Source organism: Asparagus officinalis, chromosome 6, assembly GCF_001876935.1.
Source record: "Asparagus officinalis chromosome 6, Aspof.V1, whole genome shotgun sequence".
Classification (NCBI taxonomy): domain Eukaryota; kingdom Viridiplantae; phylum Streptophyta; class Magnoliopsida; order Asparagales; family Asparagaceae; genus Asparagus; species Asparagus officinalis.
The window spans coordinates 58,568,864-58,592,579 of NC_033799.1; the positions used below are offsets into that span (position 1 = coordinate 58,568,864).

The following is a 23,716-nucleotide window of genomic DNA, read 5'->3' on the forward strand; positions in this document are numbered from 1 at the left end:
CCTGTGGTATTGGCCTAATGCGATTTTAGTGAACTTTTTCGACTCTTTTATAATTAAAAGTATTAATAGAACTATATGAGGTGTATATCTGCCTCCTCAAATATTTTTAACAATTTACAGCGTAAAAAAAATTCACTTAGGGGCAACAATTAGAACTACATGGAATTTCTTTGCAATTGGATGATATTATATTTGTAATTAACCTTGTATCAAATTTTCCCCTCCTTTCTTCTATTTTCTACATAGTATGATGCGTTTTGTTTTGTTTTGTTTTGTTTTGGGTTTTTTTTTTTTTTTGGGGGGGGGGGGGGGGGGGGGGGTGTTGCGGCAAGAGGCGTGGTTTTGGTTTGTAGGGGCAAATGGATGGGAAACTAGCATAACATTTTCTTCCAAAATTGTCTACCTACTATTTACCTTTCTTTTAGGATCAAACTTGGTAGTGTGCCTAAATTGTCTACCTGCTATTTACTTTCCTTCTAGATCAAACTTGGTAGTGTCCCGCGTTAAGGATATCTTCTTGCTAATTATCAAATTAGTATATTTAGTGGCATTAATTTATCAATAAGATAATTTAGCAGTTTTGGCGACAATAATGTATAAAAAGTGAACTCCTTAGTCAACAAGGTAATGTCCCGTCGCTAGTAGTGAAATTTGAGCCCAAAATTATGAATTGTTTTTGCATGCATATATATCCCTCAAATCTCCTATATTTACAAATTTCCTCTCAAAATTTGATTTTTGTAAAAATAAAACCTTTGCTTCTCCTCGCCCACCTCATCTCCTCCACCTACTCACTCTTCCTCTTCCACCGTCATTCTCCCCCCCTCCCTCTGCTCCCTTCTTCACTACCCTCATTCGCTCTCTCACCTTCCCTCCTCATGTCTTCCTCTTATTATTTCCTTAATAGCAAGCACTTGGAAACATAACGTCATTTTGAATGTTTTTACTCCATTCAATATTCCACCAATCTCATAGACTATACAAATCTAACTCTCTTTCTCATAAATTGTATCAATTGTTTCACATGTTCCAATCTTAGTCAATATTTGTTACACTTCATACGCTAATAGATCTTCATTCTCATGTACCCTTCACTATTACTACAAGAACCTAGTGAATTCTACGCATGAACCCAAGATCATTCCANCCCTATAGGCGATCAATGCGGAGGCATAGACTCTGAAAGTGTCACCAAACACTTGATTAAATCTTGACCTTCATAGACCAATCGATTACACGACAAAATAGAAACCCCAAGAAACTGCTTGTTTGGGCAAAACAGAATAGAAATATTCCCCAAAAACTAAACAAGAACAAAGACACTGACTTTATGTGATTTGGCAATCGCCTATGTCCATGGGGAGAACTTTGAGTCTTCTTTATATTAGATATTACAAGATAACATCTATTCTTGTGGACTTAATAGATCCCACAAGAAAGCCTCTCAAACTCACAAAATATTTCTCAAATTTCTAGATTTCTCTCTTTAGTTCTCTCTACCTCTCTTTTACAATATGTAACTCTTCTTGGTTTTTTTTAAAACTCTAGACATTAGGAACAACCCTATATTGAGTACAATTTCAAATACAGAAGAACTTTCAAAGAAAACCAATCCAAAATTGACACAAACTAGGTTTTGACCCAGTTTAGCCCACGAGCCGTCGACGTTGACCATTAGCAGTCTCTATATTTTCATGGTTGTTTTGCCTTTCATCGTTGTTTGGATACCACTTCTTCTATCTTCTCTTGTTGTCGTCTCTTGGGTTGAAATACAAGACTATTCCCAACAATTTCCACCTTAGGCTTGTATGAAGTCACCTTCAGAAACGTTAATTCTTTCTTGTGACGTTTTGTAGTAAACTTGTAAAATTATAGAGAACAAACACCTTCGAGAAATCACCATAAACCCCCTCTCCCACAAGACACTGAAGCGATCATCGCTTGCGTAGTGAGGTCAAACCTTCTGGCGACTTGACATAAAGCTCTATTGCTGCACACTCTAAGCCGGCTATCGACTTGTTACAGACCTCTTATTGACTTCTCCGCCTAGAGTCAAATTCCTCTTTGGCTCTCCAACCTAGGTTCGGATCACACTTCTCTTCCTCGTGGTCGTACATTCTCTCGAAGCTAAAACTCCACCCTTGAACATCAATTCCTTTAGGTACCCAATACAATCCATCTTAACACTTTTTTCTAATTAGGACAAGATTCATATCGTGCTATATAGTTATGACTTCTCCATGCATTTGGGTTCGGAACCAATATAGTCAAAAACCCAAATAGATTTGAGATTCTTCCTCACCTTTGGGACCAACTGAACATTGTCCAAGGCAATAATGCTCCCTTTTCTTCCCAACACTGTTATTGCTCCTACACCTGCGATGTTGCACCTTGTGCCATCCATCTTACATAAATCTTCTTGACTCCTTGCACCAGGGAGTCAAATAAGATTGTTTGGGAACATATATGAGCTGGTGTTTCACAATCCAATACCTAACAGCCACGAAAAGTGTTATTCCTAAAAACCATTGACACCTAAACACCAACAAGTCATCTAATTGATTTTTTTATAATACACATTGTTTACAAAGATTGTGCCACCATTCTATCATTCACCTTTTTCCCTCTTGTTTTCGTCAAAAGTTGGTTTCATTGTAGAATCCATTATATTTTTGATCGCTTACAATGAATTCAAAAGAAAATAGCCTTTTTATAAGACCTCTCTTACACAATGAGCAAAAGAATTATAACTCTCTAGAAAATAACACAGAAATCGTTTATTAACTCCTGCTTTTGTGGGGACTTTGCCTGTGCCGGAAGTGCGTTAACTCGTGGACCACCGATTCACAAGATTCTGATTGAATTGTGAAAGGCTTTGAGGATTCTTTCTTCGTTTATCGAAGTTTGAATTTGAAGCGAATATCTTATCGATGAAAGATGTTCACTCTTCCAAAGATTAAGTCAAGGCTTAAATCTTTAGGAATCAACGAAAGATTCTTTGAAGTGTTTTTGAGGAATCAAGACTCTCTCTCTTGCTCAACATTCACCAAATGCCCAAGCTTATCTGCTCTAATCTGTTCTCTGTCCTTGGTTTCGTGTGTAAAGAGGTATTTATAGGGATAGGAGTGCATAACTATGGAAATGGAAGCAAGATAACTGACCAGTAACCTTCTCTTTGGACGCGACAGCCATCACTGCGCGACAGCCATCACTGACGCGGCCTTTAGCGCGTCAGTCTCCACTGTCACGGCTAAAGAGGTAGTTCCAGCCACGTTCAGCCACGTTTATAACTGTCTTCCCATGACCTTAAACCCACGAAATACTACTTTTCTCGGCCTGTAACCACCCTTCCACGTTAGCACACGTTCTTCTTCTGGTAGGCCGTCACGTGGACTCTCAAAAGATATTAAAAACTGTCAGCAAATCACATAGGAGATTACCCTGCTGTTTGCGCGTCATCATGCCCTGCCGCGCATACGCACATCACACCTCGCTGCCGTGCCTTGTCGCGTCATCATAGGCTGTCGCGCCTTGTCGCGTCATCATAGGCTGTCGCGCCTATGCACGTCACCATAGGCTGTCGCGCCTATGCGCGTCACCATCGGTTGTTATGTTAACATGCGTCAGTGTATTTTGTCACGAGCATGCACATTGTTCTTTTCTTAGTCTTGAGCTGTATTTGGATGTTTATAAGAATTTTTTGATGCCTATAGATACCCCCTTCAAAGTATCTCAGACTCATTCTTTTATAGAGGAGCCTGGGACACTTTGGATAAGACAAGTCTTATTTGTAATCCTTTCAGTATTTAATTGAGGAGATCGTGTAGAAGGGCCTGTGAACGGCTTCGACTCTTGACTTCTTCATCTTTTAGTCTACTCAGTGCCTTGTAGAATAGCTAAAAATCCTTCTGGTACCGTGTTTATCGCTTGACCGTTGTCGAAATCTTGAGTTGAAGCTGGTGTTTAGTTCTTGTAATTATCAACGTGTCTGTCTTCATAAGAATATAGTTTATACTCGTACGTTGACTGGAGTCTACACAGTTTAAGCTCTTAAGGTGCTGGAGTATGGGGGAATAGTTTATACTCATATACCTTATTGGAGTGTTTGGGAATCAGTTTAACCTCGTGTACCTATTGGGAGGTTCAAGGAGATGCAGTTTATACTCATATACCCGTTGGAGTTTTCTAGAATGTATTTTGAATACACAGGGAGATGTACATATGCAAATACTCGTAGAGACACTGTGTGCGCGTGACGCCTTCGCGCTTCAGTGTAGAAAACAGCGTAGACTGACGCGCTAACGCGCGTCAGCGTCGACTGACGCGCTATAGCGTGTCGGCATCGACTGCCACGCACAGTCAGGTTTAAAGTCAGCTATCGGGCTTTCTTGGGCCATTGTACCCCGCTATTCTGATTCGAAACTCTCCCAAATACTCTATAAAAGCACACTTTGGCTCTTCTTCTCCCCATCTCTTCATACTTGGGTGATTTTGTTTGAGATAGAAACTAGGGTTTTCGAGTGATCTTCTCAGATTTGAGCTTTTTCTTCGGTTCTTTCACTCTCCAAGTTTGGTTCTTTTTGATCTCTGGTAAGACCGAACCAATATATTGTATTTTTGGTTTGTTTTGCCTTTTTTTTGTTTGAAATCTCATTCAAAACCCTAAATTTCCTTATCTTTTAGGTCAGTTACACCATGTCTCCTAAAAGAGCTCGTGTTCCCAAGGGCAAATCTGCAGCTCAAACGTCAGAGGAGGTTGAGGCTGTTGCTACATCGTTTGGAGGTAATTTCCTCATGTTTTTCTCTATTCACAGTTGTCATTTGCGTTCATATCCTCGTTTTTCTCCTTTGAGAGCCATCCGGGAAGAGTTGATGTCCCCCTTCGAGGGGATTAACACTACAAAAATACATATCTTGTTTGATCAAGACATGTACCCCAGCAAAAACACGAGTTTTGTTCAAACTTGTGATTTTTTAAAGCCAACAGTCGCTGTTCAGTTACCGCGGCAACGGTCACTGACGCGGCTAAGCGCGGCAGCATACACTGCCGTGGTAACGCGCGGCAGTTGACATTGCCGCGGTTACTAAGAACAAGAAACTTTATTCTTTTAGCCTCTCTTTATTCAACTGTGTCCCAACTTTGCTTGCAGTCCACCTCCCTTCTGTTGCTTTTTCTGATGGAGAAAATCTGGGTCAAAGTAGGACACTTCATGCCTCCTTTGATGGTAATTTTTTGATTAAAGAAGCCCGTCAGTTTAGTGAGGATAGTGCTGACAGTCTCCTTGAGCTGATTTACGAGGGAAGTCATCGTACATTGCGTCAGTTACTGACCGACTTGCCCTTAACTTCTATTCGAGATTCTACTGAGCCATTGAGGAAACCTGACTATATGTTTGGGGATTCAGTCGAAGATCCTGACACTCTTTGCTGTGGTCCCGAAGCTTGGCTGATTGAATATGATGGAGATTTTCTATTTCTTCCTCCGTTTTCCCGACATTACTCATTTTTGCAATTACGGAATTTAACCGTATCGAGGAAGATGTCATGGCATTTGACAGAAGACCATGAACGCATCCATTGTGGGTTTATTGGTAGGGATATCAAGAAACCTGGTTCTAGTGGTCGGTATACATTTCATGGACTTCACCCTGGGGTACTTGGACCAGATAGTGCACCTCAGAACGAATTAATGATAAAGGCCAATACAGTGAAGAATCAACTCGCTCGATTAGGTAGAGAATTTCCCCTTAAGAAATTTACATGTTTTGGTTGGGTTCATTCGCTTGCGGACAAGTGGTGGTCCATGATGACTAGCTATGTACTCAGACGTTGGGGTCGAGAATTGGCTGACATGGGATTGGATATTCCGATTAGAGCCAGCATGTACGGTCTTCCGATAAGTGTGGATCATTTTCTCACTTTATTTGAATCTTATAACCCGGATACGAACACGTTCTTCACTAAGTATGGGGAATTAGGACTTCCACTCCACGAGATGATGAAAGTGTCAGGATTACTGATGGGGAATATTCTGTACCAAGAATACTTTCCTTCCAACCGTCAACTTCAGAGGATGAAGAAAATGGGTCCCGTGGTTTATGACATTCTTTGGGAATTGACTTGTCATTATCAAATGGCGATAGCAAAGATTGAAGTGAAAAGCAAGAAAGCTGCTCAAATTAGCTTAAAGCAATTTGCCGATTACTTATTCCAGAATCTTAAAAGTTCGACTGATGAAGCAGTTTGTGAATCGCCTCCACTGACCCCCTCTGATATTAATAAGCTGATCATGAAGATCAATGCTCAGTCTTACACAATTGGATCATCTGAAGGTACTTTCCCGAGCGACACGAAGTTTAGGACTTTCTTATGGCAAGCCGTAAAAAGGATAAAATCAGAGACCCTTCTTGCGGGATATTTAGCCATATGGTTAAAGAAGTGTGTAATACCATACCAATCTTTAGATACTCTGCCTCTTGAAGTTCTATTTCCTGCTGTTCAATTAGCCATCGGAGGTGAATTATCTTTGCTCTCAGCTATGATTGCTGACATCCATAGCGGCTTACACAACTTAGCCAATACCTTCACAAAAGTGGGTGCCCAACCTTCAAGTAACATTCCTATGTTAAGGATAGAACTACCATATACATATTTAATGGCGTGGTTGGTCCTCTATCGGACTGATATGATGTCGGCCCCCAATGTGTCTGATCCGGAGGTTCCTCTGCTATAGCTTTTAGAGGGATGTAAATGGTTGAGTCCCCCCCGACAATGGCTTGATGTTGTGAGATAGTTCAAGATTGCTAAGTGTTAGGAGTTTTATAAAAGTTTCCCTCGATTCTCAGGCGCATATAATGATATGCTCACTGATGAGGAAATGCCTGGAACTAATAGGACTTCTCTCAACATGGGCAGTTTTCATTGGCTCATGAACATCCGACCGGGTTACACGGTTTTCCGGTCAAAAAATATTTGCAGAATCGAGCCATATCTTCCTTGCAGATTTGCACGATAATTTGGCAATGATCAGTTATACGTCGGGAACCCAAACAAATGGCTAACAACCTGTGGAGGTCTCATTGATGGAGCGCGGGCTTGGTTTTGGAATGTCGTCGGTTGTACCGGGGCTCATTTTAGCTTGCCTATTGCTGAACCCAAACTTCAAATGACTTCTGTATATTGCCGATGGTTATTAGCCGCCAACATATCCGTTAAGAAGAAGCAAATTTCTGAATTAGAAGCCGAAGTTGCTTCTCGGTTAGAAGTAGCCCGGAAGACTATCTCCTCTAAGGGAAAGAAAGAGTCTACTACATCTTCCCGTAAAGGGAAACAGATAGCTGACTCAGATGGGAGCGACGAATTTGACACATCTGACGAAGAGGATGAGACTGAGGATGAAGCAGAAGCTGATACTCCTCCTTCTTCTGTAGCCCACCGGACTCATCGTGTTTCATCGCCCAAATCGCCAGATGCTCCTTTAAAGCCAACACAAATGAAGGAAAAGGATATTCCTTTGTCATCTTCCAATAGGATGACTGTCAGATGGCCTACCCGGGAAGAAGAAGAGGAAGAAGAGGAGGACACCACACCACTCATTAGCAGGAAAAAACCCCAATCTTCCGTTTCTTCTGAAGCTCAACCCCGGCCTTCTCAAGGAACTGAATTACGCACGAAATTTCATCACGAGAGTTCTGAGATTCTAAAAGATGCTCGCTTATCCAAGAGAATTAAGAAGACTGCTCATCAGCAACGCAAACTCCCCCCCGTATTTGAAGAGGAGTTTACCCACGACCTTTCGGTTAACGAAGGAGGTAAAATCTTATACACATCTCTCTTCCATTGTTTTATTTTCAAACATAAAACTTTATTTCTTCCTTTTTCTTTTGCAGGGGGCAAGTAGAAGGAGAAATTGTGGCTGAACCTTCTTCCCCTGGCTTAATGGACGTTAATGAGCTAAGTTCACTCAACAAGTGCATATAGCGATGAGTGATGCGCCCATCAGTGTAGATGTTGCTATTCCTCCTGTCACTGCATCGACCTCACCAAATGCCGACACAGGTACAAATATTTTCTCATTTGGAGGGCAATTTCGAGAAATAAGTGAATCAGAACATGTACCTCTTCTGCTAACATGTGCACTTTATCTTCTTTTAGCTAAACTAAAGGAGGTAGGTGCGAGTAGTAGCGTTGCTGATCCCACAGCTGTCGTTGGAGGTAACTTTAGTTTTATTCACTTTGGTTCATTCATATCTCTACGTACGTACTGATGAGTTTTTCTGTCATGTAGATATTTCTATAAATGAACCAGGAGAATAGGAAATTATCCATGAAGTGGAGATCGAAGACTTTAACGAACATAATTTCAATCTCGATTTCTCCGAGGATGACCATCAACATATTTTCGATCTGCTGTCTGACAAAACCCCGACTGCAACTACAGGACCAACTACTGAAGTTGGTTCAACTGAAGTAGGTCCATCAGAGGGTATGTACTTCCGAACTTAGACCTTCAATTGACTTTTTGTTTTTCTTATTTTAATAATTAAATAAGAATTTTAATTGTAGGACCAACTATTGAAGTTGATGCATCTACTATCATTGGTGTATCTGATCAACCTGAAGGTTTTGGTTTCCTGCTTTTGACAGGTCCTCCAGCTGAAATCAAATCGTCAACTGTTGCTCCTTCGACTTCTGATATTGTTGAAACTGAGCCTGTTGTTATGTCTGATCCACCTCCACTTGCTCACGAAGTTAGAGTGTCGAAGGCAACCATGGAAGAGCAAATCACCACAACTTCTACTCAACCTGGTATGTCCTGTCTTTAGTATGTTTTGTAGTTTGATTCACACCTCTAGAACGTTTATTCGTCCTTATCTTGTTTGTAGAATCCATTTCTAAGGGATTTGTCGACCTGGACCCGAAGCCGTCAGAAGCTGCGACTGAACAACTGTCTGAAGTGGTGAGTCTACCAACAAGTATTATTTATGAACAAGTTCCGGTTATTGTAGAGCCCACCACAGCATCGACAAGCCAAGGTAACCAAGTCATGGAATCTTCCATTAAACTTGGTATATTTCCGTTCGTTCCCATATACTGGCGTATATTTTTTTTACTTATTTATTCTCATTGCAGCTCATTCTTCATCATTGTCTGATCGTATCCAAGCCTTATTATCAGACGAAGACCCGGATAAAGCTATCATTTGCTCTGATCTTTAAAGTTTCATCTTTTTCTTGAATACTATTGTTGATCGAATCATCCTCAAAGGATCACCTTTCGAGAATTTTAGGAGATCTCTCGATCGTCATGTCTTAGGAATTAGAGAAGATGGATATGCTGAAATAGCCGATTCGATCGAAGCTTACTTAGTCGACCTCAAACAAAACGTCGAACATTTGAGGGATGTTCATACCAATGGTGCGTCTTCTTATATTGCTTCTCGAATGGACTTAAGGCTACAGACATGGCGTGATTCTTAGAAATCAGCTGAATCTGAACTCCAAAAGTTAAGGGCCCGCATTAGTCAAATTAGGGTGAGCATTGCCAAGAAGACACAAGCCAAGATTGACTTGCATCGGGATTTAGAGTCGGGTCGAGCCGAGATAGCCTGCTTGAAGGAACAACTTATGAAGGCTGAGGATGCTCAGGAGATCTTGGAGTCCGATCTGGAGGAATTAACTCGAGTTGAGGCAAACCTGTTTCAACAACTGAATCTTCAAGACAAGATACTCGCCGAAAAAGAACAAGAGGTCATCCAACTTCAAAGTGTTGATGAAGAAATTTTTAAAGCTAACTTGATAGCTGAGCTTGAACAGGCTTATACGACAGAACTCTCCAAACTTGAAGATCAAATTCGTCATTATAAGCTGTTGTAATCTTGAGAACACATTTTTTATTTTCTTCGTAGTTCTGTTTAAATGCTTTTGACGAATACAGTGAACTATTTTGCTTATTGAAATTTTATTATGATTACTCATTCTTGTTTAGAATAAATAACCATAATATTTATAGGATTTTTGGCAAATCCTCAGCCATCAACGGATTTGATGTGCTTTTACCGACTACCGTTTGAGTAGGGCTAGTATGTGAATTATCTAGATCCGTTTCACATATAATGTTTGGCTAAAAGAATTAAACTCTCTTAGGCTTTGAACTATAACGTTGAATATATAGGTTACATATGTTAGATGTAGGCTTATCTCTAATAAGGGATCAAGATAACATCCCCCATGCGTGAGCAGCATGGATTTTAAAATGTAAGCATGTTACATTTTCTTGATAGCAAAATGAACCCAGAATTAGATAAGAAGAATTTGATATTCTATCTCCTAGTCTCTTGTTTGTTGGTAGAGATGAACCCAAAATCGGAGAGGAAGAACTTTATGTTCTATCTCCTGGTCTCTTGTTTGTTGGTAGAGATGAACCCAAAATCGGAGAGGAAGAACTTTATATTCTATCTCCTAGTCTCTTGTTTGTTGGTAGAGATGAACCTAAAATCAGAGAGGACGAACTTTATGTTCTATCTCCTGGTCTCTTGTTTGTTGGTAGAGATGAACCCAAAATTAGAGAGGAAGAATTTTATATTCTATCTCCTGATGCAAAGGAAACTCAAAGTGGGATTTTCACTTAGAGAATCTGAATGGGTTTGAATAATCCTAATTGTCATAAGGTTTGATTACTCAACTTGAAAGTGGACCTCTCATTCGTGAAATGAATCGAGAGGATATTTTAGTTTTGGTCCTAACTGTAGTAAGGTTTGACCAAGTGGGAGTTGAGATAATTTTACCTTTAATAGGCTAGATTGTTCAAATGGAATTGAGGCCCTTTCGTTTGTCGAAAAAGGAATCTTAGTTTTGAAAGCAAACCTCTCGTTCATGAAAGAAATTAAGAGGGGATTTTGGCTTTGGTCCTAACTGTAGGAAGGTTTGACCAAATAAGAAATGGGAGCGGGGTGCAAATAACAATGGGAATGTTGACTTGTACACACCACTCGGTGGGAGGTTTTTTTCGGTGTCAAACACAAGGATTTAACATGAAAGGATTTGGTGATTATTATGGATCAATAAATTAAACTTTTTAAATACTGTATCTGTAGGCTGTCTAAAAATCACTACAGATAGCTGATCCCCATCAAACACCGATGATGGAAGTTATACTCTGACGACTTCCAGAAGGTTATAATTTGAAGACTTTCACGCAGACTGATGAAGGTTACAATCCGACGACCTTCGCAACAACTAATGAAAGCTCTAATCAACAGCCTTCACAATCAACATCGAGAGATACAATCTGACGACTCTCACATATCAGAGAGCTAAAGCAAAGATTACAAAATGACGATCTTTGCAACACTAGCTGATCCCCATCAAACACCGATGATGGAAGTTACAATCTGACGACTTCCAGAAGGCTACAATTTGAAGACTTTCACGTAGATCGCTGAAGGTTACAATCTGACGACCTTCATGACAACCGATGAGAGCTCTAGTTTAACAGCCTTCACAATCAACATCGAGAGTTACAATCTGACGACTCTCACATATCAGAGAGCTAAAGCAAAGATTACAAAATGACGATCTTTGCAACACTTCTACAGAAAGAGACTACAAATCGATGGTGTCTCTTCAAATCAAGACGTGGAAGTCCTCGCCGCGTACCAGCATCAAGACGCACCATGTTCATAGCCACGAACGCAGCTGAAGCGCAGCCTCCAAAGCTGCCAACGCAGCTTCTATCCGCTGCCAAACACAGCTCTTAAATCCTGCCAACGCAGCTTCCAACCCCTGCCCAACGCAGCTTCTAACTGCTGCCAACGCAGCTTCCAACCGCTGCCCAACGCAGCTTCCAACTGCTGCCAACGCAGCTTCCAACCGCTGCTCAAGCGCAGCCAACGCAGCTTCCATCCGCTGCCAAACGCAGCTTCCATCCACTGCCAAACGCAGCTTCCAAGCCGCCAAACGCAGCTTCCAACAAGATGCCAACGCAACTTCCAGCCACTGTGTCTGAGCTTTCAGACACTGCGTTCAAGCTTCCAGACATTGCGTTTGAACGCAGAATTTACACCAGAACGCGGATTTTGTGTTTGACTCGTTCAAACATGAGTTGAACAGTTTCAAAACCGTTTCTCACGATCTGAGGGGATCACAACTCCACTCAGGAGTGATTTAAGGGGCGGTTACATCCCATTAGCCACACTTAGGAGCGAATTAAGGAGGTGGTTACACCCCTTAATCCCCTATAAATAACTGAAAATCAATTCAGTTCAAGGGTTCGGTCTGTTGGAACTTCTTGGCAGCAACAGAGGCTGGATCTTTGGGGCTGGCTTTTGGATCACTCTCCTTAGCAGCAAAGAAGAGATCTTCGGCTTGTCTAACCAATTACGGTTAAGATCAATCAACTCGTACAGAGTTTCTAACTTGCCAAGCAAGTCCTCTACAACGTCAAATCGTGAGGAGAAGATCATGTTCTAGTGAAACAAGACGTCGGATCGTCAACGAGAAGCAAACTCGACGCGAGCATTCGAGGGAGGCATCTCATCACCACCGTGAAGAACCCAGAATTAAACAAAGGGGAGAATCCAGCTTCATTCTCCTCTCTTTTGTAATCAAGAAATTCAATTGTAATTGAGATTAAAGGAATAAAAATCAATTTTCCTTCAGTTCTTTTTACTACAAATTTTCCACAAACAAAAGATGGCGACTCCGCTGGGGGTGAGCTTCTCTGACGAGGAAGTGGTGGTGCAATCCGATATTCATCTCACTAGAACAACCGTCGAAACTTTCGTGGTAGAGTTTGATCAAGCCAAGTTTGAGGGGGCCCTCTCCTCCAGATCCCTTAGCCCCAAGGCTATGCGCAAGATCCACAAAGTTTCCAAAGAGACTAAAGCTCCAACTGCTCCAATTGCAGCCGGACCACCTAAGGAAGACTGCTCGGACAGCCCCTCTCCTGATGGAGTGGGCTCAGCTTCAGCCAAACCCGCGCCAAGATGACGGGTATCGGGTCGAAAGATGTCCATTGAGGCGACAAACTTGATCAACACAGATGGTGGCGTCGCTGCAAAGGCCTTGAAGTAGACTAAGAAGAACGCCGCTCGACGGAGGAGGAGATCCCTACGACGAGCGTATCTTCGAGAATGCCGATCCTCAAGTCAACACAAGCTTCGTGTTTATGAGCCTAAACGCGACCCTGTTTCTGTTTCAGAATGCAAGCCTCGCGTCTATGAGCCAAAACATAGGCTCTGTGTGAATAAGATTGAACGCAGCCCTAAATGGCACGTTATACAATCGAAATGCAAAGCTCAGGCATGCATTACTGAGCCAGAATGCAACCCTCAAGGGAGCGTTACAAAACAAAAACGCAGGTCTCCAGACCGCATTAACCATCCTGAACGCAGTCCTCAGCAAAGCATTCCAGAATCCTCTACAAAGCAACCCCCGAATACTCTGCGTAGCGCGACTAGATTGAGGGGCGGATGTCAAAAGTCCATGGATTCAAAGTATCTCAACCAGATCCATGATCACCAAGAGCCAGTCCTATCCAATCATGGACTGGGGGTTCCAATTCAAACCTCACAATCAGTGAGTAACTCTCCTCGAATCTTTACAACAGATTTGAAAGAGTTCATATTGAGAGAAAGACTGATACAATACGTCATTCGTTCATTCCAATATGAACGACTGATTCCTACGGTCCTCTCGGGATGTCAATGCTGCTCATATGCGGCCAAACCATTGGTGTTCGACCAATTTACGAATGTTGCTTTGCCCAACCAACGACGACGTTCTCACAGGAAGAAGTCTCCAGAGATCGAATATCCTGGGGTCACTATCAATGTGATCGGTAGAGGAAAAGCCTCAGGTCTTAGTTTAGATGACTCTGAGACGAGTCTTTCACCGACCGTCAGAGAAATTGCTAACGAGTTTGAAGGAGTCTACCAACGTACTCGGACGCGAACAGGAGCCATTTTCCCCGTCAACTATTAGAGGCTAGCCAGAGGAACCAATTCCGATGATGAACACTCAGCCATTGCAGAGTCCCAATCATCAAGCTCTTTTGTTGAGCATGAGAGCTCCGCTTATATGACGGGAAACCATGAAGACCTGGTAAGGAGAATTGGTGAGCAGGAGGTCATGATCAAATCTCAGCAGGAGGCCATCAATGAACTCATGGCCCTATTGACTCAACTCGTCGCAGACAAGGCCAAGTCTCAAAAGACATATTCGCCACCTAGGCAAGAATCTTCCCGGAGAGGAAAAACGTCTTCATCCCGACCTCACACAAGCGAAGGGAAGGGAAAAATGGTTGATGACACGACTTCTGACCAAGAAGCCCACAACCTGGAATCTTCCTCTGACGAAGGAAGAGAGACTGAGAACGAGCGTAATCTCCATTCTGCCAAAATGGAAGAATTGGAAGCTCGCCTCAATGTCATGGCCAACAGAAGCGAGCTCCAAGACGAGGGAGTTGTCAGACCCTATCCTGCCGAATGGGATGCAGCCCCTTATCCTCCAAAATTTGAAGTCCCGACGCTACAAACTTTTGATGGTACGGGATCACCGAACCAACATATCTATCATTTCAAGTCACAGACTGGGAATGTGATATCAAACGATGCCATACTGGCTCGATTGTTCATTGGCACCCTCAAGGGAGTTGTCTTTGAATGGTTCAGGAAACTACCTGCCGGATGTATCCAAAGGTGGGCAGATTTAGAGAGACTCTTCCTGTCAAGATTCTTTGAAGAGGATACAGAAGTCTCTATCCATACCCTCCTCGCCACTAAGCAGAAGAAGAGGGAGTCTGTCAAAGCCTTCGTCAAAAGGTTTCGAAACATGGCTCTGCGATGTCCGACAGGTATGACACATTCTACCTTAGTTGAGACCTATCGACACAACTTGCAGACCGACCTTCTAGCACAAATGAGGGTTGCAGAATATCATTCCTGGAGACAACTAATCTCTCAAGGCGAACAGGCTCAAAAGATTATTGTCAGGATCAAAGCTGAAGAACAAAGTAGGCAAGATCAACCTGAGCAATCGGACCAAGCCCAATCTTCTCAGTCATAAGAGGAAGATACCACGGCTACTGAAGCTAATCCTCTTCAGTAGGATGGCAGGTCCAACAACTATCACGTTAATAATTACCTCTGATAGTCAACCTTATTAGATAGTGGCCCATTAGGCGATGTGCCATGTCTACCCTTTTCCCCCAAATTCCCCCACCAATCCTCTTCAATAGGATGGCGGGTCCACCAAAACTATCAAGTTAACAATATACCTCTGATAGTCCTTTTCCCCCAAATTCCCCCACCAATCCTCTTCAGTAGGATGGCGGGTCCACCAAAACTATCACGTTAATCATTACCTCTGATAGTTTATTTTCTTCAAATTCCCCTACCAATCCTCTTCAATAGGATGGTGGGTCCACCAAAACTATAAAGTTAACAGTTACCTCTGATAGTCCATTCCTAACAAATTCTCCTGCCAGTCCTCTTCAATAGGATGGCGGGTCCACAAAAAACTATCAAGTTAACAGTTACCTCTGATAGTCCATTCCTAACAAATTCTCCTGCCAGTCCTCTTCAATAGGATGGCGGGTCCATAAAAAACTATCAAGTTAACAGTTACCTCTGATAGTCCATTCCTAACAAATTCTCCTGCCAGTCCTCTTCAATAGGATGACGGGTCCACCAAAACTATCACGTTAACAGTTACCTTTGATAGTCCATCAACTTGCCAATCTTCTTCAATAGGATGGCAGGTCCACAAAACTATCACAGTTACCTTTGATAGTCAAACTTATTAGATAGTGGCCTACCAGGTGATGTGCTTCTATTCCGACTTCATGGATAGTGCCCCACTAGATGATGTGCCTTGTCTATCTCTTTTTATTCCCCTGCTAAGTCTTAATCAAGACTGGGGGTTGGTTATTTGGAATCCACTGGATTAAGAGTAACGAATCTTTTACATCGTCGAGTTAATATTATACTTCTGACTATCATCACCCCCACGGAGTATGAATTCAGTTTGCATCACTCCCAACTTGTCACGTTAACAATACACCTCTGACAATCAACTTATCAATCCTCTTCAATAGGATGATAGGTCATCAAAATTGCCCAAATCACAATCTTCCCAAATCTTAGTATCAAAATTCATCGCTTCTGATGATACACTCACTTAGCAATTCTCCCCAGCGAGACGTTAGTCCCCAAAATCTTGTTCAAATCACAAGTACACAAATCCTGTCACGTTAACACTAAACCTCTGACAAAACCCACTTATCAATCCTCATCAATAGGATGATAAGTCCACAAAGTTGCTCCCATCGTAACACAATCTTATTACGTTAACATCATACCTCTGACAACCCACTTATCAACTCTCATCAATAGAGCGATAAGTCCTCAAAGTTGCTCTGATAGCAACATTCTCTTGTCATGTTAATATCAAACACCTCTGACAAAATCAACTTATCGACTCTTGTCAATAGAGCGATAGGTCCTCAAAGTTGCTCCGATCGTAACACTTTCCACTTATCGACTCTCGTCAATAGGATGATAAGTCCACAAAGTTGCTCCGATCGCAACATTCTCTTGTCATGTTAACACAATACCTCTGACAATTCACTTATCAATCCTCATCAATAGGATGATAAGTGTTCGCGGGAAAAATCGTAGCTTTCTTCATTGTTGATATCATTGCTATCTCAGTTAACAACTTTATGCGTTACAAAGATCCGGTCTTTTTATAAGATCCGGTTACAATGAAAAATCAAAGAAAACAAAGTAAAGATTACAATTTTCCTTATTTGTCGAACTAATCGCGAGCTCCTGTTTTGCGGTCGCTCGCTTTGGTGGGTTCTTTGCCTGCGCCGGGGTTATTTGCCGTGGACCACCGCGTGATCTCGATCCGGTCGGATCTACACGATATGACGGGTAATATTCCACCAAGGGAATAATAGCCGGGAGGGATTGTTTCACCAAGGAAACAACCGCTCGAATCTCGGGATCTAAGAACCAAGCTTAGATCCGGAGTGTGATCGTGTAGATCTCAAATCCAATCCTCTCGAACTCCTGCCTTATTTGGCGTTGGTGATCGCCGAGCACCGGATCTGAAAGTCCAAGTCTCCAAGCCTTCAAAGTTGTGATCTTTTTTAGATCTGAGTCTTCAATCCAGCAGGGCTTCGCCTCTCTCCAAAATTTCCAACCTCTGAAACAAATGAGCACAAGGCCTATTTATAGGCACTCAGAACTGTGCATTTGCACAGTTCTGAGCCTAGCCACCCATGGGTGGCTCGGCCTTGGCCGAGCCACCTCAGGGTGGCTCGGCCTTGGCCGAGCCACCCTGGGGTGGCTCGGCTTTGGCCGAGCCACCTCAGGGTGGCTCGGCCTTGGCCGAGCCACCCTGGGGTGGCTCGGCTTTGGCCGAGCCACCTCAGGGTGGCTCGGCCTTGGCCGAGCCACCCTGGGGTGGCTCGGCTTTGGCCGAGCCACCTCAGGGTGGCTCGGCCTTGGCCGAGCCACCCTGGGGTGGCTCGGCTTTGGCCGAGCCACCCTGGGGTGGTTCGGTTTCGGCCGAGTCCCCGGGTGTTTGTCCGTTTCGTCCTTTGTTTCCGGTTCTGGTTCTCTTGTGTGGTTGATTGACTTGGCAACGACTCTTTGACTTGATTCCAGATTTGGCAGTGAGTCGGGTTCCTGATATGGCAGTAAATCAACTTCTGAATTTGAGTCCGGAATTGATGTTGATTTGATCGTGATTCATCCGAGTTCGCTCTTGTTTAGATGACTCGGTGATTCACCTAAACATTGGTTTGATTCCGCGTGCGAGTGGATGCATTCCAATGCTTGGGGGCGATTTGTTGCCTCGTTAACCTGCTCCGTTGCGTATAGCTTGGCTTCAGCGTTGGCGAGCTAACGGTCTTGTTTGGATACGTCGCCCGGTGGTCCGTTTGTTAAATCGGCGTCGAGCTGTGCTAAGGGACCTATAGGCAATTTTATACGCCTACAATAAGTCCACAAAGTTGCTCCGATCGCAACACATTCCTGTCACGTTAATATCACACCTCTGACAAAATCTACTTATCAATCTTTTTCAATAGGATGATAAGTCCATAAAGTTTCTCCGATCGCAACAAATTCCCGTCATGTTAATATCAAACCTCTGACAATCAACTTATCGACTCTCTTCAATAGAGCGATAGGTCCACAAACCTGTCAAGTTAACATCACACCTCTGACGACAAAATCAACTTATCGACTCTCTTCAATAGAGCCATAGGTCCACAAACCCGTCAAGTTAATATCACACCTCTGACGACCAAATCAACTTATCGACTCTCTTCAATTGAGCTATAGGTCCATAAAATACTGTTAGGTTAACATCACACCTCTAACAGTCAAACCCCCCCAATGAACTTGTTAATCCTTTTTCAACAAGAATAGCAAGTTTTCATTATAGAATCCCCAGTGGATTAAAGATTTTCTGAAATTATCCCAGTGATAATAAAGAAAGCTTCTGAATTTCACTCTAAGTGAAAATTCACGCCAAGTTAATGCTACACCTCTGGCACTTTCAATTTTCTTTCAGTGTTTCAAGTGAAAATATAACACAGGAAGAAAAAAAAATGACAAAGTCTATGTATTCAAAATCATAGCATCAAGTCTAAGAGGGTTCATTTTCTTAGCACAACGTTACATGTGGAACGGACTTAGACAATCCACATGCTAGCCCGACTCAAAGGTAGTCGGTAAAGGCTTATCAAATCCGTTGATGGCTGAGGGTTTGTCAAAACTCCTATGCACGTTTGCAGGCCTATCAGTTTAATGGATGTGAGCCGAGACTTAAAACAGATGAGCCAAAGACAAGTCTCAAACACTTAGTCAAAAATACACGGAAGCCACTTCCATGTCTTAAGTCAAAACGTTGAGGTCAGACCCGCGATGCAAAAACTGAACGCCGAGGTCACACCCGTGTTCCAAATTCAACATGCAAGGGTGAGACCCGCATCTCAAGTTCAAAATGCAGGATCTACCCCCACATTCCAGAAGTAGGATTAGGGCGCATACCTTCACACAGGTCCTACGTGGCAAATCCCTTCAACCAAGATGCCTTCGAAGCAAGTGCAGAGAACAAATCCTTTACCATAAGGAATCAACAGCTCTAAGATCAGAGTTGAGATCCAAAGTATTTCAAAAATTCGTCCCAGTCAACCGCGAACTTTCGAAAACTTTAATTCGTCCCAGTCAACCGCGAACTTTCGAAAACTTTGGAGGGGGTTCTGTAGGCTGTCTAAAAATTACTGCAGATAGCTGATCCCCATCAAACACTGATGATGGAAGTTACACTCTGACGACTTCCAGAAGGTTACAATTTGAAGACTTTCATGCAGACTGATGAAGGTTACAATCCGACGACCTTCGCAATAACTGATGAAAGCTCTAATCAACAGCCTTCACAATCAACATCGAGAGTTACAATCTGACGACTCTCACATATCAGAGAGCCCATATGGTATGTGGTCCTTGTTGAATTTGAAGTTGATCTTTAATGATGGCATGGTGTAGCTGACTTGTTTGTTATTAGGAATTCGCTGAATGGGGTGTTTACTAAGGTCTTTCGGAGTGTAAGTCATTCCGATTTTCCTTATAAGTGTCGTGTCGACCTTTGGTGATTTTATACTTTGAATTATAACTCAAGGTCTTTCTGTGAGTCGGAATAAGTTATGTGAATCTTGTATTCATGGAGTGAACCTTGAGTTTTGCTAGGTATCCGCATAGAAATGGGTACACCATATTCTGTCGGTTCGAAAGTCAACCTTTATCAAATGGCGTGCCTTGGTTTTATCGAATGGGTACCAAAGGTCCTTCGATTGTGTAGCGCTCACTGGTCAATTGAGAGGCTTCTTATTGATACTACAAAAGCATAGCATAAAAAAATTGGTAAATAAACAAAAATTTTATATCAACATGTTAAGATGTCTTATTTAGGATTGAAATTACTAAATGGTATTTCTTTGAAGCTCACAAGGATTCTGGCTATAGAATTCTTTCCAAAGCTTCTCAGTCAATAAGTGTCGAGATGCACTTTTCTCGATGACCGAAATATGGTCCTCGTAATTGGCAATTCAATTTGCCGAGCTTAGTAATCTCTAATCCGAACAATGTCATAGAATGTATGAGGATCACCCAACATTTTGGAGTCTTCAAAGAGATCGGACCTTGCTATTATAATGTCGGGCAGATGCGTTGCCTAATTAATGACTTGTGATTCGGTGAGAGTTTTTCTCAAAATTTCATTAATAAGGGGTTGTTCGAGTCCAACATCGAAAGCCTAGTAGAATTCAACTCTTCGTTAAGTGCCAATAGTCAGATTGTGTAGCATGCCGACTCTACAGATGAGACCGTCCTCAGCACTATATCTAGCTTGAAGGGAGTTTCTACCATCACATGAATTTGTGGGTGAGTGGTATGGTAAGACCATATATATCTAGTAACCTTTCTTCAACCCAAGTTCAACCGCCTTATCCAACTCATTCTTCTTCAAAGCTTGAAGTATGTATTTATGAGGCTTGCTGGCAAGCCCATTGCATTTGGGTGTGCAACGTGAGGTGAACTTGAAGCTGATCTTCATTCTTTTTCAGAAAAATTTGAAGACTCTGCTATGAAATTAAGTGTTGTTGTCGAATGATAAAGTGATATAAGAATCTCGCAAATATGTAGAACATATTAGATTTTGGTCCGCTTACAGAAATTCTCGTGATATTTTTGTCACCACTTTTGGGAACAATGACTCAGCTTCTATCTATTTTGTGCAGTAGTCAATGCAACAATTAGAATTTTCGTTGCCGCTGAAGTGTTGTGGTGGTTTGTCGTTTGCACTAAGCTATTGGGAGAAGGTCCTAATAATCCAATCACCAATTGTGCAAAGGAATTGGTCTTATAAAGGGGAGTGAGCTCAGTGCTAAAGCTTCTTGGTACATTTGAGAAATACTAGCAATATTGCAATCTAGAGTTATGAGCCTCTCAGACTCATCCAGGATGGTAGGCTAATAATATCAATTGGGATCACCTCTTCTGAACATAATTCTGCTCCTGATGATTTCAGTACTCCCTCATGATTTCGCTTCAAAACATACTAGCTTTGCCAAGCCAAAGACATCGGAGAGAGGCCCTCAACTATTGCTGGAGTATGACATTCAATAAAGTTTGTTATCGAGCAATAAGGTATCTTCGAGCATTCCTTTGCAAGTCGCTCATTTCAGTAGTTGATAGGGAAGTAAATAAATACCTAACTTGCAAGTACACAACATCAAGTTATAGTAAGATGTTAATCCCACGGTGAAGATATTATAGGAAATAATCAAAATTGCTTTAAGTTGTGTGTAGTGCAGAACAATAACAGTGATAAATTGTGGTTGTAGAGAGATAAAAGAGTGGTGAGATTAATATGCAAATAAAGACAAAACTAGATTAAGAGAAGGAGAATAAATTAGAAGAAAAAATAAGAAACTGTAAGGCTGTCAAAAAAATCACAATGGATAGCTGATCTAAATTAAAAGAAAAATCAAACACATCAAAACATTCGATGATGGAAGTTTACATCTTTGACGACTTCTAGAAGGTTATAATTGAAGAACTTCACGTAACTGATGAAGAGTACAAATCCCTGACGACCTTCTCAAACAACTATGAAAGCTCTAATTGAGAACAAAGTCTGGCAACGTGGCTTTGTTGTTGGTTGTGGGTTTTTGTCTGATTTTGTTGTATGCTGAATTTCGAGTGTTGTATTTTGGAGAGGTTTGTTTTGTGTGGTTTCGGGGTTGGGAGTTTTGGCTGTGGCGGGTTATTTGGATGTGGGGGGTGTGTGTTTTGGATTGGTGGGTTTTGTGTTGTTTGGGGTGTGTTGTTAGTTTCTGTTGGGGTTTGATGTTTTTTAGTTGGTGGTTCGTGTTTTTGCTGTGTGTTGTTGCTTTGGTTGTTTCTGTCTGACCTGGTCATTTTTGTGCTGTGATGGGTTTTGTGCTTGTGGTTTGATGTTTCCAAGATAGAATTGTGCGCCTGAGTATGGCGGTGTGGTTGTTCCGTAGGTCTTGTGGTTGCTGAATTACCCGCTGGTCTCATTAGTGTGATGCTTGTTGTTTGTTTGTTCTTTCTTTTTTGTGTTTTTTTGTTGTGCATTTGTGGGAGTGTCTTTTGCGTGTTTCTTGGTGGATTGCGCTTTTTTTTTTCTTGGTGTCTTGTCTTGTACGGACTGGCAGGATCGTATCTTTTGCTTTATTCTGTGTTTTTGCCGGTTTGCTCTCTATTTGTTGGGGCTTACAAATTGAGCTATGGGTGGGGTCTATACAATAACTGTTAGGGTTAATGAAATTGTTCGAGTTGACGACGGTGGTGATCCGTTCTAACAGCTTACACAGTGTTTCAAATTATAGCCCCCTTCGGCCCTCCCTTGCGGCGTCTCCCGGTTGTTTGGTCGTGACGGTGTGATATTCTTGCGGTTTGTTTGTGGATTGGCTTCTTCGGGTGTTGCGCTTGATTTTGTGTAGCGTGTGATGTTTGGTTTTGGATTGTTTTTCTTGGGGTGTCACGTTGGCACAATTGGAACTCTTGTTAAGTGGTCTGCTATTTTCCATACAAGAAGCAGTTTTCATTATATGAATCCCTGCCAGTGGCTGATTAAAGATTTTATCTGAAATTTCTGCGCGTTATGTGGATAAATGAAAGAATGTCTTCTGAATTTCACTCTAAGTGAAAATTCAAGCGCGGACGTTTAATTGGCTTTATTCTTGCCGATTTTGATAGTTAATGGCTAGCTTTCAGACTCTTTGTCCGGGTTGGTGGGCACTTTTATCAAATTTTCTTTCAGGTGAAGGTGTTTTCCAGGTGAAAAGTTATGACAGCACATGGAAAGAAGAAAAATGGAACAAACGTTCTTATTTGGTGTGGAGTTCAAATCATTATTGCATTCAAGTTAATGGTAGGTTCAGTGCATGTTTCCCTTGTTGAGGGCCAGTATAGGACTCGTTACATTCGTGTGGACACAGCGGAACTTAGACCAATCAACGCTGTGCCTGACCCGCACTCACGAGATTTTGCCGTAGTCGGCGTACCACAGGCTTAGTCGCGACGAATGGCTTCGTGCCCGGTTTACGGATTTCGGGCGCTGAGGTTTGTCGCAAAAGCCTGCTATGCCACGTCTTGCAGGCCGCTATTCAGTTTATGGGACAGCTGTGCAGGGGCCGAGACTTTAAACACAGATGAGGGCCAAAGAGAGGGGGGCAGGTGGCGGCTGCCTTTCTGCAAAACATCTTAGTCAAGATGGATGATAAGCCCATCGAGAAGCCACTTCTCATGTCTTAATCGACAAGCGGATTATTGCGAGGTTCATTAGGTGACGTCCGCGCGAAGGGTGGTCCTACAACAAACATAGGACACGAGCTCGGGGAGAGGTTGCCTCGCTCCCCATATCTTCCGGGTTCCCCTCTTCGCTATGCCTAAATTTCTAACTCTCATGCTACAGTGGTGAGAGGGCCCGCCCTTCTCAAGTTTCAAAATGCAAGGAGTCTCACCCACAGTCCTACCGCCAGCTTAGGCATTAACAGGGTCGGGCATTGGGACTCCGGGTTCCAATTGCGCACACAGGTCCTGAACGTTGGCCAAGTTTTCCGTTCACGCCACACGGATCCCTGCTCGCCCTCGCAGCAGTGCGGCCGCGGG

The 23,716-nt window shown here is 42.5% G+C and overlaps 1 protein-coding gene across 1 annotated transcript; it reads left to right on the top strand.

Moving 5' to 3' along the window:
- On the top strand, positions 7,166-7,900 carry LOC109846224. The gene is made up of 2 exons (XM_020415448.1): positions 7,166-7,811; positions 7,890-7,900. Exons 1-2 carry the CDS (start codon positions 7,166-7,168, stop codon positions 7,898-7,900), a joined length of 657 nt encoding a protein of 218 aa, XP_020271037.1.

Bases quoted from the DNA above. Each gene is read 5' to 3' on its own strand.
- LOC109846224 (XM_020415448.1), top strand. From the start codon at position 7,166: ATGACTTCTGTATATTGCCGATGGTTATTAGCCGCCAACATATCCGTT.